Source organism: Leopardus geoffroyi, chromosome E1 (genome assembly GCF_018350155.1).
Source record: "Leopardus geoffroyi isolate Oge1 chromosome E1, O.geoffroyi_Oge1_pat1.0, whole genome shotgun sequence".
Taxonomy (NCBI): domain Eukaryota; kingdom Metazoa; phylum Chordata; class Mammalia; order Carnivora; family Felidae; genus Leopardus; species Leopardus geoffroyi.
The window spans coordinates 36,667,394-36,679,674 of record NC_059330.1 but is presented as its reverse complement, the minus strand read 5'-3'; the positions used below and the strand labels follow the sequence as shown (position 1 = coordinate 36,679,674).

The following is a 12,281-nucleotide window of genomic DNA, read 5'->3' as shown; positions in this document are numbered from 1 at the left end:
GCCAACCTTGGTGGCAATTTCAATTCAATGCAGAAAAGCAGTTAATAGATTTTTTTAAGGACAGAGGGCAAGACAGCAGCCTCTGGGAAAGCTAAGCACACACTTCCCTTCCCCTCCGGTTGGGCTGTGCAACTCTCGATAACGTTGCCGCTACTATAATGGCATCGTTTTCATTAGGAAGCAAATGCTCAGCGTTTCTTACGGACGCTCCTAGTCCTTCTCGCAGCCTCTCTTCCTTTGAGGTCAGAATTAAGTAGATGGGGTGGATAAGACAACTCCTTGGTCCCGCGCCCCCACCCCCATGCCCAGCTGTCCGGCTCCGGGGCCTTTGGACTCCCCGGGTCACCGGAATCAATAAACCGGGCCAGAGCCCGCAGGCCGATGTCAGCTCGACGGCACTGCGGGGCGAGTGAGCGATGGCGGTTTGGTGGCCGTCGCGGAGCTTCCTGAGCCCCGGCCCCCCGCCTCCGCCGACCAAAGGTTTGTCAGTGGGACCGGCCAGGAGACAATAGCTGCCCCCGCGGGCTCGCTGTTGGCTTGTTTGGAAAAGCCCAGAGGCGTTTCGAGGTAAAAAGGTCAGCGCGGGATTGGGATTTACCTCGGTGGGGGGGGGGGGGGGGGGGCGAGGGCCTCTGCTCCCCGCCCCCAGGCCCTCCCACGTCCTCCAACAGGCCCGCTGGGCGCTGGGCGGGCTACCTGCCCTTCTCCCGAGCCCCACCCCTCCCGCCCCGGTCGTGGCCGCCTCCCCTCTGCCGTCCAGCGGCCCGGAGACCCAGGACGTTCACCTTGAGCCAGGGAAGGGCCCTTCGGAGGCGGGCCGGCTAGGGCCAGAGTCTCCCAGCTACCCTGGCTTCCTTTGTCCCGATGTCCCCATCCCCGTTGGTTGGGGGCTTGCGGGTGGGAACTGCGGGCGTTAGGGGGTAACGCGTGTGCCCTTCTGGAGTTTGTCAGCGACCCATCCTCTTTCTCTGAGCAAGAATTGATTGGGAGGGGGCACCTTACACAGCCTCCCCACCCCCACCTCACTCCTTCAGCAAACTTTCAGTGTGAAGGCCCACTCCATGCCAGGCCTCCCTCTGGGCCTGGGGGAGAGAGCAGGGGGAGGGGGTAGAGGGCCTTTGCTTTCCCCCACTGCCTCCTCTTTTTTTTTTTTTTTTTTTTTTAAGCACCTTTTCTGTTCTCTCCAAATAATGTTTCTCCCTTTTCCTGCCTCCCTCCCTCTCAGGACCCTCTCCGGGCCGGGCGATTTCCTTCCCACTCTCTTTTTCCCACCTCTTTCCTGGCTGCTCCAATTACCCAAGGACTGACCACAGTCAGACCTGGAGGCTGGGGCCCAGTTCTGCTTTGGTCCCACCCAGTAAGTCCTCTTTATCCAGCTGAGGTCTTCTAGCTCAAATCTTTCCAGCCCAACCAGCATTCACCAAATCTTCCCCCATGTCTTCTCAGGGCTCTTGGAGTATGAGGCTTCTTCCACCCTGGGGGGGGGGGGGGTGGCGGCGGGGGGGGGGGTGGAGGAGCAGACGGAGTCGGGAAGAGGGAAAAACACAGACTTTATTGAAATGAGGTAGCTGGAGGTACAGAGAGAACCCGGCTCGCTTGGGGCTCAGGTTTCCAGAAACTCCCGTGGCACCTCCACTGTTTCTAAGGTTCAGAGAAATGCTTGCTGCTTTTGGGAGCTCTCACTGCACCTGGGCCTCCCTAGGCTGCCCCAGGGGTAGAGGTGGATGGGGAGGAGGGTCCTGGGTTTTCCAGGAGGCAATAAATAGGGGAGGAACTAGTGGGGGCGTGCCTGCGCCTTCCTGGTAGAGGCTTGCTGGGGGCAGGCCTCCAACAACGTTCCAGAAGTCTCCGGAGTACCAAGTTCCAAAACACTTTGGTGGCTTAGAGATGAGGTCGCCGGTGGAAGGAGGCAGGTCTCAGAAAACAACTTCTGGAGGCTGAGTTAGTGCAATACAAATGTGCCAGGAGGGGGTTAATAAGGTTGGGGGGCAGTTTTTTTGGTCTGTCACAAGGCAGCTGGTGCTGTTGTAAGGTCTGTGGTGACTGGAGAGATTAAGCATCGGTAACAGGCCTGCACCCAAAAACCTCCCTCAGGAGAAACTTCAAGGCCTTCCCTCTGTCCCGGCCTAGAAGGGAGAGTTAGGAACCGAGGGCTCCGGAAGAGTCCTTGAGACTCAAAGGCACTAACTGAACACACGGAAGTTGGAAAGAAGGGAGAATTCAGGAGGGTGTGGCTGGCTTCTACCCCACCCACGTGCTGGTCCCCAGATGAAAGGCGGAAGGAAGCCCTTCCCTCCACAGTTGACACGTTCCGTGTCTCCCATGCCTCTGGTCCTGTAGGGTCCCCAGCCATCAACACCCCGCCCGGACCAGAGAAAAGCGTTTCCCCAGTCTCCCCAAAAGCAGCTGTAAACGAGCGCCCGGCCTTGGTGACGGGTGGCTGGAACGATGAAGTCGAGGCCTGGCTTAGGGAGAGCGGAGGAGAGGGGCTGGACTGAGGCGCTCCAGAGCGGAGGAGCCCCGACGGTCGGAAGGTTTCATTCAGGAGGTGATAGAGCTGGGCGAGGCCTCCGGGGAGGTGCACGTCGACTGGTCGGAGGCGTCTCCAGCCGCCTCCTTGGGACAACCCGGAGGGGCTGGGGGCACCCGGCCTCCCTCCCGCTCGCGCTTCTTCTGCTTCATGCGCCGGTTCTGGAACCAAATCTTGACCTGCGTCTCGTTGAGCTCTAGGGTGGCGGCGATCTCCACCCTCCGGGCCCGGCTCAGGTACTTGTTGAAATGGAACTCCTTCTCCAGCTCGGTCAGCTGCCGCGTGGTGAAGTTGGTGCGGAGGCCGCCGGGCGCGCCAAGGCCCAGCTCAGACACCTTCGCTGGGGGGGCGGGGCGGGAGAGAGAGGGGGCCACGTCAGTTCTCTCACCTCTTTCTCCTTCCCCTCTCCTCCTCCTGGGTCAGCTCTAGCTAACCCCCCCCCCCACTTCCTTCCAACTTCAGCTCTCAATGTGCCCTTGGATCACCAGACACCCCCAAATTCAGACCAAGCCCCCTTCTACCTCCCCCATCTCCCCCCCCCCCCAACATAAGCAGGTCCTGGGTCTGTGCTGGGCACACAGATCGAGAAGCAGGGGAGTGCGGGGGGGAGGGGGGCGGTGTGGAGACTTACTCCTAAACGTAACCGGGCACTCGCTGGGCACTCGCTGGGCAGGGAAACCCCAAGTGACCTGAAACTGGGCAGAGCGCTCTTACCTGCCTCTACTGGACTGCTCCACCTGTCCTGCCGTCCCAGGCCTAGGACACCCTCAGTGCAGGAGAAGCAGAGCTGTTTGGGGCCCCGGAGAAGGGGTGGCCACGCCTGTCTCATACCTGTCTTGGGTGGGTTCCTCTTAACCTTCATCCAGTCGAAGGTCCGGGCTGTGGGGGTGCTGGGTTCTGACGGGCAGGGCGATTCCTTGTCCTCGGAGAGGAGATCAGCATAGGCCGATGCAAAGCTCGCCGTCTGCTCGCTCCCAAAAGGGGGCTGCGGGGGAGGGTACGGCCCCGGGCCCGCTCCACCGGTTCCGTAGCCGTCCGACAAGCCCCCTAGCTGGGCCCCGTAACTCGAAGGATGGTAATAGCCTCCGTCTCCTTCGGGTTGGCCCAGAGGGTAGTACTGAGAGGGCCCGTAGCTGGGGCTGCAGGCGGCCGGGGCGTACCCCGAGGTCGCCGAGCTGGGGAAGGGCACCCCGAGCGCAGAAGGCGGCTGCTGGGGGGGATAGCCTGAGTTCTGCTGGAGCGCGGGGCTGGGCAGTCCCCCGCCATAGCGGGTCTCCCCTGCGTAGCTGTCAACAGCCGGAGCCGAGCTGGGGGGGAAGGAGGTAGGGGCGCTGTGGGCGCTGTGGGCGCTGTGGGCGCTGTAGGCGCTGGGTCCCCGGTTACAGAGTGGGTACTCTAAGAAGGAGTTCATCCTATTATAGTCCATGCGTGGAGGCCGCAGGAGGGTCGGCCCGTCTGGGGGAGACACCCTCTTGCCCTACAACCTTTCGGCAGTATGTCACAACGCTGAAGCTTGCATCCATGGCCTGGCCCAGCTCGCCTGGGCCAGGGCTCCCCCAGGAAGGGGGTAGGGAGTGGGGGTGGAGGGGCGCATGTGATCTCTCCCAGGCCAATGGGCGCAGCGGGCCAGAGTTTGGCAGCCCCAGCGCCCATCCATCACCCCCCAAACATTAGCATGACAAAGACACTTCAATCACCCGCAGCCCATCCATCTGAGAGCGACGTGGAAGCGTCAAAAACATCTTTCTTCAAAGACTTTTGGAAAGAAGGGACCAGAGGGAGAGGGGGTAAAAGTTAGAGGAATATTCAAGACTTTCCTCCCCTCCCAACCCCCAAGGCCTTCAATAGGCTCCTGGGTTATTAGATTTGGACAAATTCAACCCAGCTGCCCCTCACTCTTTCCACCCCCCCAAAGGAGCCTCCCCCCCCCCCCCCCCCCCCCCCCCCCCCGCCAAGGCTGTAGACTGGGAGGTGGGTTATCTAGCCTCCTTACTTTGCCCAGAACTCCCACTCCTGGTCTCTGTCTCCCAAGTTATCTTGGGGTGATGAGCTAGGACGGGGGGGGGGGGGGGGGGGGGGGGGGGGGAGGGGGCGGGGGGAGGTATGTTATCTTGGGCCAAATGGATACCTGTGAAGGAAGGGGGTGCAAAACACCCAAGGGCGAGGCAGGGCCTAGAGTCTAGAGGGAGAATTCATTAACCGAGAGGTGGGAAACGCATTTCAGGGAGCAAGACAGGACGACAGAAATGTGCAGAGGGGGGCGAGAAACGCCCCATTTCTCCCTCCACGTCTCCGCATAAACGCTCTCTCCTCATTCACACATCCATTCCTCTCCCTCAGCCTCACTTTATATTCTCTCTGTCTCAATCCATCTCTCCATTCGTCCGTCTCTCTCCATATTTATATTCGTTCCCTACCTATCCATCACCTCATCTCTCTAGATGTATTTATCCTCTCTCTAGCCATCCATAGCTGTAGCTGGCTCACTCACTCAGACTCAAATAACTCCTTGTATCTCTCCAGAGAGCCACAATGAGCACAGAGCTAGGTGATGTTTACAGGGGGAAGAGGAGGGAATTTTTATTCTCTCTCTCAAGTGTTCGAAACTAGCGTAGCTCCTGTGTTCCCCCTGGTTGCCTCCTCCCCCTCTCTCCCTCACCACCTTCCATCCCCTGTCCCTGCCCCCCCCACCCTACCCCCACTCCCCCACCCCACTCCCATCCCCCCACCCCCCCACCTCCGGCCACCGCCTATCCCAAACTTCAAATTCCCAAATTCAATACCAATTGCAGCTTAAAGATTAGTCCAGTTTTCAGTGAACTTTCTAGAATAGGACGAGGGAATTTGTTTGGAGAATGGGAGAATCGGTGTGGAGGTCCTGAGGTTCAGGAGTGGAGTCTCACCCCTCGCTGCTCTGTGTCTGTCGGGTTAGGGTTGGGGGAGGGGAGGAGAACAGGAAGTGCCTCCTTCTCTCTCTTCAGACCCAGATGGGCCTGGAAGCGAAGCTCTTAGGTAGACCCCATTGATTCTCCTCCTCCAGACTCGGAGGACAAGAGCTTGGCGCAATCCAACACCCACGCTCATTTGTAACCTGTCAGGGTGTCTGCCTGACCCGAGGCCTGGGGCCGGGGCTAGGGCAAGTCCAGGAGGGCAAGAGTTCAGGGAAGGGATCTCTGTAAACAACTGAATTCAGGAGAGGAAAGGAAGCAAGCAGGTGAGACAGGTCCAGAGAGGACCCTCAAAACTTCTCAGGTTTCCCCACGCCTTAAAGGGCAGGGTGAGTACTCATCCTTTGCAAAGAACCCCAAAGCTGGCTCTCTCTCCCAGTCTCTGTGTCCATATTTCTGTTTCCCATTTCCCCTCACTTTGCCTGTGCCTTATGGTCCCTTCTCCCGCTTTCTATCTTTATCACCAGAATCACACTATCTTTCTCTTCTCTTGATAACCCTTCATCACTGCATCGCTTAGCCCCCAACTATGAAAGAGCTGACAGGCCCCTTGTCCCTTTCCCTCCTTACATGTACTCTGCTTGGGACCCTGCTTCAGACCAGAACAAGTTGGGGGGAGGGGGACCAGCTGGTAACTTCTTTAAGGGAGATACAATGGGGGAGGGGGAGAGAATGTTCACTGCCAAAGGGGTGAGGGCAGACAAAGGAAAGGAGAATCCAGATGGGGGCAGGGGTGGCCTGCAGGGGGGTTGAAAAGAAAAGGAGTGTGGAGGTGAGAACAAGCCTATTTTTTTCTGTTTTCTCTTCTTGGGTTTACAGATGTCCCTAATGGTTCCCTCTCACTTTAAGATATTCTCCACCGAGACCTTTGCAGAAGAAGGGTAGATAGAGGGTTAGGATTTCTCTTCTAACCCCAAATCTGATTGAGGCCTGTGTCTGACCTGGCTGCCCAGCCTCTGAGAGTTGTCACTTCACTCTCTACCTTTCTCCCTCAACCCAGAGAGAACCCGCTCATCTCGTCCCTTGCTTTTCCAATTAAGGGAACAATTTGAGGTCTAGGGGAAGCAGTGAATTCCAAACCAGTTTAATAAAACAGCAGAAATCTGTCTGGGAGTTGGGGAAACACAGCCTCCCTGTAACAGCCCAAGTGACCAATAGTCTATCACTAATGACAAGATGAAAAGGGTTGGGGAAAAAGTGTCTCAAGTGAAACTGTCGATTGCAGAGATGGTTTTGGCCTTAGCTCTCCAAATTCAGTATAATCTCTAATTCATCCCTGAGTCTTGCTCCCTTCCCTTGTGTAGCAGAGAGATTAAAACTTCCTCAAATTCCTGCTGGCTCTCCCAGCCCCAGCAGAAATGACTGGGGGGAGAAAAGTAACTTGGCTCCCTATGTGTTCCCAAGTCCCTTCCTCCTCAAAAGAAACCGCACCAGACTCTGGCCTGAGGAGAAGGTCTATGAAGCCTGAATTCTTTGCTAAATTCACAGCTGATTATAAAACAAACCAAACAAACAGAAATAATCCATAGCTGGAAAAAAACCTATGGGTGTAGGATTTTCTGATTGACCAAACTCAATTCACCAGAGAAGTTCTGGGTAGACCCAACACGAAAGTGAAATAAAGGGGATTGATTTCCTCTTTTATATACTGTGTGTCTAAATAGTGGAGCAAGGGGACCATAGGCATGTTTAGAGCTGAAATTATCTTTGAGAGGTGCCCCTCCTTATCACACCCAGGATGCAGGCAGGGGGGCCATTCTAATCAGAATGGGAGGATGTGTTAGAAGTTTACACCTGATTCTGGCCTGTGTGTGTGTGTGTGTGTGTGTGTGTGTGTGTGTGTAGGAAGCTGCCTTTGCTGGGGGTTAGCAGGAGCTATCTGCACAGTTTTTTCATAAGGTCCCCAAGTGTCTCTCTGCCTGCTCTCCCCAACCCAGTTCTTGAAGGCCAAGACCAAGATCAAAGGTTGGAACTTAAGAATTAAAAGGGTTGTCATTTTTTTTTTTCTCTATAAGAGATGGCTGTTTGAAGAGAGGTTGGAGTCTGAATTCACTGGTGTTTCTTTTAATACAAGCTGATTAAATTGTCACAAATCTGGTTGAGAATCATAGACTGTGGGCAGTACATATCATAAGGAGAAGACTACTAGTTTGGGGACTGGAATACTTGGGTTCAAGTCCTTGCTTGGCCATTTCTTAGCATTATGACTCCGGACAGATTTCTTGGTCTCTCTGAGTCTCAGCCTCAGAGAAGAAGAATGGGTTTAATTCTACTGACTTCACTGCATCCTTGGTGGGATTAAAGCAAACAAGAAAATATAAACAATAGAGAACTCTATAAATGTTGATATTAACATTACATTCACATTCTAAAATACTATGAGACAGTTTTCTGCTTTTTACTATAACTGGCATTTTAAAATCTGGACAGATGTGATAGGAAAATAGCATGTGTGCTATATTTTCATGTAACGGATCACCATATATTATACATATGTATTTTATCATATGCAAATTTCATCAAGAATTGAGAAGTTTGGCTCTGTTTAGGCACAGGATTCTCTTTTAAACTGCAGAGTTCTTTGGAAACTAAAGCCTAATATTATATAATCTACAAAGAGCCCAAAGGATTAAAATTGTAACGGGAAGGTGAAGTTCGATATTAGCAAGAATTTCCTGATCTTCCAAATATTTGGAAAAAGTTTTCTAAGGAGGATGTTATCTCTCCTTCCTTGAGGAATGTAGCTTAGAAACTGCCTTTCTGGGTGGAGTAGGGGTTGAACCTAACTTCTGTATTCTAGATAGATTTCATCTGGAATGAAAGGTAAATCAGAGAGTTGGAATCTTCCTAAAAGGAAAGATTAGAGTGACACGAAGAATTGAAATAATTTTCTCCTTAACTGGGTTTCTCCAAGTGCATTAGTTGTGGCCAAAATACCCACTTCGAAAACTTTATAGAACAATGACCAAGATGAATTTGTACCTGGATGACTGTCCAGGCTATGATTTTTCTGTAGTGTTTGGGAATTAGAGAAGGTTTGAGGAGGGCTTTTTTACTTTTGACTCTGTTCTCAGGAGGAAGCGGATTTTTAGATGTCCTTCAGGCACTAAATATCTGCTTCCCAGCTGAGTGTGAAGAGAGGGGTGGGGGTGGGGACAGGAGGGCAGAACTAAGCTGGAGAGGTCAAGGGAGGATTTGGGCCACACCAACCACAGGAGGTGGAGGGGCTCCCATGGGGGCTAGAGGCCACTTTCTGCAAACTGAGGACATGTATTTGACTAGAAAAAATACATCTTCAGGAAGATGTACAGCACGGCCACGGAATGCTTGTCAGAAACTTAGGGGAAAGGTGGGCAGGTGAATTCAGCAGGGCTATTTAAGGAGACCCAGAACTTGTACCTGTGCTCTGATGCCCCAGCACTGAGACAAAACCTGTCTAAAAGGGACTTTTAAGATCTAGTACACCGTGTCAAAGAAGAAGTTTGGTGGCTCTTTTTGTATAAAATGTCCTACTGTTTTTGAAACAAGAGGAAACATAACCAAATGTTGGGGAAGGTGACAAGGGACGAAAGTCAGAGGAAATCTTGGTTAGGACATTTTGGAATACCCATATTTATTGAAAACTTGACACATAACACTCTACCCAATTCATGCTTGCTGAAAAGGTTTCTTTCTCTACTAGTTTAAGTAATGACTGGCAGGGGGGTGCCTGGGTGGCTCAGTGGGTGACTGGGTGGGGGACTCTTGATATCGGCTCGGTCGTGATCTCACAGGGCTGGGATGAAGCCCCACGCTGGGCTCAGTGCTGAGCACGGATCTTGCTTGGGATTCTCTCTTTCCCTCTGTACCCCTCCCCTCCTTGTGCGGAGGTGCGCGCGCGCGTGCACACACACACATTCTCTCTCTCTCTCTCTCTCAAAATAAATAAACATTTTAAATTTTTTTTTTTTCAACGTTTATTTATTTTTGGGACAGAGAGAGACAGAGCATGAACGGGGGAGGGGCAGAGAGAGAGGGAGACACAGAATCGGAAACAGGCTCCAGGCTCTGAGCCATCAGCCCAGAGCCCGACGCGGGGCTCGAACTCACGGACCGCGAGATCGTGACCTGGCTGAAGTCGGACGCTTAACCGACTGCGCCACCCAGGCGCCCCATAAACATTTAAATAATAATAATAATGGTTGGGGCATGATGGTTGGTACTAAGTCACAAATTTAAAATTTGTTAAAAGGGTCCTACCAGATACTTGGGAGGCGGGTTATTGTCAAACATCAAAAGTCACCACCTCCATTTGAAAGCACGTGACACCAGCCATCATAAGTACTTAATACGTTGTTCACGAAGACTAACAAGTATTACTTTGGTCGGGTATTGATGCAGAGGATATTAGAACGCATCTAGCTCTTCCACTTATTGTACAGATGGAGAAACTGAGGTCTGGAAAGTGGAAGGGACTTGGCCAGGCATAAGTTAAATTTTTTTGTCAATGACTCAGGGTTATCATGATTGCAAATAATTCCTCAGTCTAATGGTCGTTTGCTTTCACCATAATATTGAGTCATTCGTCTTAAGAAATGACTCACCAAGAGCAGGGCAGACTGATCCACAGTTTTGGGGACTGCACTGAAACCTTCCCACTCCAACCACAGCCAATTTAGAACTAGTCTGTGCTCCAGACCACTCACAATGGTCCTGCCCCAAGAGGAGCCCTGCCCCAATCAGAATGGGATAAGTGAGTGTGGCCGCCTGGTATTACCTTCTAGCTTACCATCACTGGTGGTGGGGCAGAAGGGGGGCTGGGGGGGTCCGGGGAGAGGGCCTACTGTTTTATCTGGGAATCCTTACCCCTTCTCCTTCCTTCGCCAAAGCCAGCTGGGAAATCTCAGGCTAAATAGGATGGCCGCAGAGATGAAATAAGGAAAAGGAGCTGATCTGGGACACAGGGGTCCTGAGTACCAATCCTTTACGAATCCCAAATTGCCAGACATTCCTTTGATTTTGAAATTGGGTGGGGAGATTGAAAACAGGAGTCATTTCCTTCTGGAAATGCGTTGTCTCTTTGTTCTGCTGGAGTGGCATCAGAGACGGTGAATTTTGTGAATATGGAAAAATAGAGACAGAAAGTGTCCTGGGCTGCCTGTGAAAAGAGTTCCAACTTCTCTCTAATAATCAACCAGGAGAAATGCTGGCAGTGCTCCTGATTCCCTGGATTCATTGCTTCCCACTCTCAGGATACACAAAGTACCTAGATCTAAACAGGTAGATCCAGCCTTTGGCTGGACTCCCCTGGCCCTCCACTCACTTTGGCAGGGAGGAATTAGGACTGGTGCAGCCTCAGGAAGGAGCTGAGATTCCCTATCCTTTGGTCCACTGCTTTGAGTTGGGGGAGGACTGGGAGGGATCAGCTGGGTAGAGAGGATCAAAAATTCTTAAGCACGGGAGGAAGGCAGGAAGCAAGGTGGCACTATGATCTAATAGTGCTTCTCAAATTTTAATGTGCATATAAATTACTTGGGAATCTGCTAAATTGAGACTGTTGCAGCAGACTTGAAGTGGAGCCTAAGGTTCTGCATTTCTAAGTAGCTCACAGGTAGTGCTGATGCTGTGGGTCCATGGGGCAGCAAGGCTCTAAGAGAACAGAAGCCTCAGAGGCCCCAGAGTGTTACAGACCAAGCCATGATCCCAGGATGTGAATTCTCTCCAGCAGAGCAGATCCTGTATTTTTGGCATTGATGAAGGGTGCCCTCCTTTTGACCACCAAAGAAAGCTGGAAGGTGGGCAATTAGCAAGATCCTTCTGGTATTCTTGATCCTTGTAACAACCTGCTATAGCTGAAAGAGCATTTTTAATTAGACCAAATTATCTAGTTTGGCTGTCCATAGAAATCAAAGCCCCAGCTGAAATGTCTGTTTCGTTTTGTTGGTGTAGAGATGTCTATGTGCTGTGATTTTTAAGATGTTAAGCACTGCCTATGGGCATATTTTATGGAGAAATAAACACACAGCCCAATGAGATGTATAGTGTGGTTTTAATATATTGTATATTCACTTATTTATGGGAAAAATAAATACGCGAGCCAATAAGCTGTGTATTATTACTTTAATATATTGAATTTATTTCATACCTATATATTTTATGAGGGAAAATAAACTAATAAGATACATGATATTATTATAATAACACATCTAATTGTTCTATATTAATTTATTTATGAAAGAAATAAGTGCAACTTAACATGACATAAGATTATTTAATGCAGGAGATGAATTCTATATTAAGACAGTTTAAGGGATTAAATTCCAGCTGAATAAGATGTGTGCACTTCCCACACTGAGGGGCCAGTTAAAAAAATATGCGAGAGCCTGTCTAGTCCTATGTGTCACGACCTGTGTTGGCTCCTGGCTTTTCCTGACAGTTGTTGCCTCCCCGTGCCTGGTACTCCAAGTCCCCGTCCTGCTGGTCCAGGGGAAAGTCTGGGAGGCCCAGGAAATAAACTGCTTTTCGAGAATGGCAGCATCTGCTGGGGAGGTAGCCCTGCGGTGTCTGTTTCTGAGCCAGAGAAATATTAAGTAAACCTAAGAAGGATGGATGGCTTTCCAGGGCCCTTTAAATCTCCGCGTTCCCCGGAACGAACCAGGAGGCAGATGGGGGAGATCGATCCTGGCTTCCCCGCTCGCCGGGTTTGCAAGCACCCGGGGCCGGGTGCGGTGGGGGATAGGAGACAGAGCTGAGATGGCAAATGAAGCTGTCGGTAAAACAGGTAGGCCTGCATCTGGAGGAAGCGGCGGCCGGGCTTTAGATCC

At 51.9% G+C, this 12,281-nt stretch overlaps 1 protein-coding gene across 1 annotated transcript; it reads right to left on the bottom strand.

The window, feature by feature from the left end:
- Positions 1-1,533: 1,533 nt before the first annotated feature.
- Positions 1,534-4,060, bottom strand: HOXB1 (homeobox B1). The gene is made up of 2 exons (XM_045491004.1): positions 3,362-4,060; positions 1,534-2,870 (listed from the first exon to the last, which is right to left on the bottom strand). The coding sequence occupies exons 1-2, from the start codon at positions 3,954-3,956 to the stop codon at positions 2,542-2,544; spliced, it is 924 nt and encodes a 307-aa protein (XP_045346960.1). The 5' UTR covers positions 3,957-4,060; the 3' UTR covers positions 1,534-2,541.
- Between the last annotated feature and the right edge of the window lie 8,221 nt (positions 4,061-12,281).

What these genes read in the sequence shown, in the direction of transcription:
- HOXB1 (XM_045491004.1), bottom strand. Translation starts at nt 3,956, where the DNA reads ATGGACTATAATAGGATGAACTCCTTCTTAGAGTACCCACTCTGTAAC. An exon ending in GAGGAACCCACCCAAGACAG is followed by an intron (nt 2,871 to 3,361) that starts GTATGAGACAGG and finishes CCGCCCCCCCAG; the next exon opens with CGAAGGTGTCTGAGCTGGGC.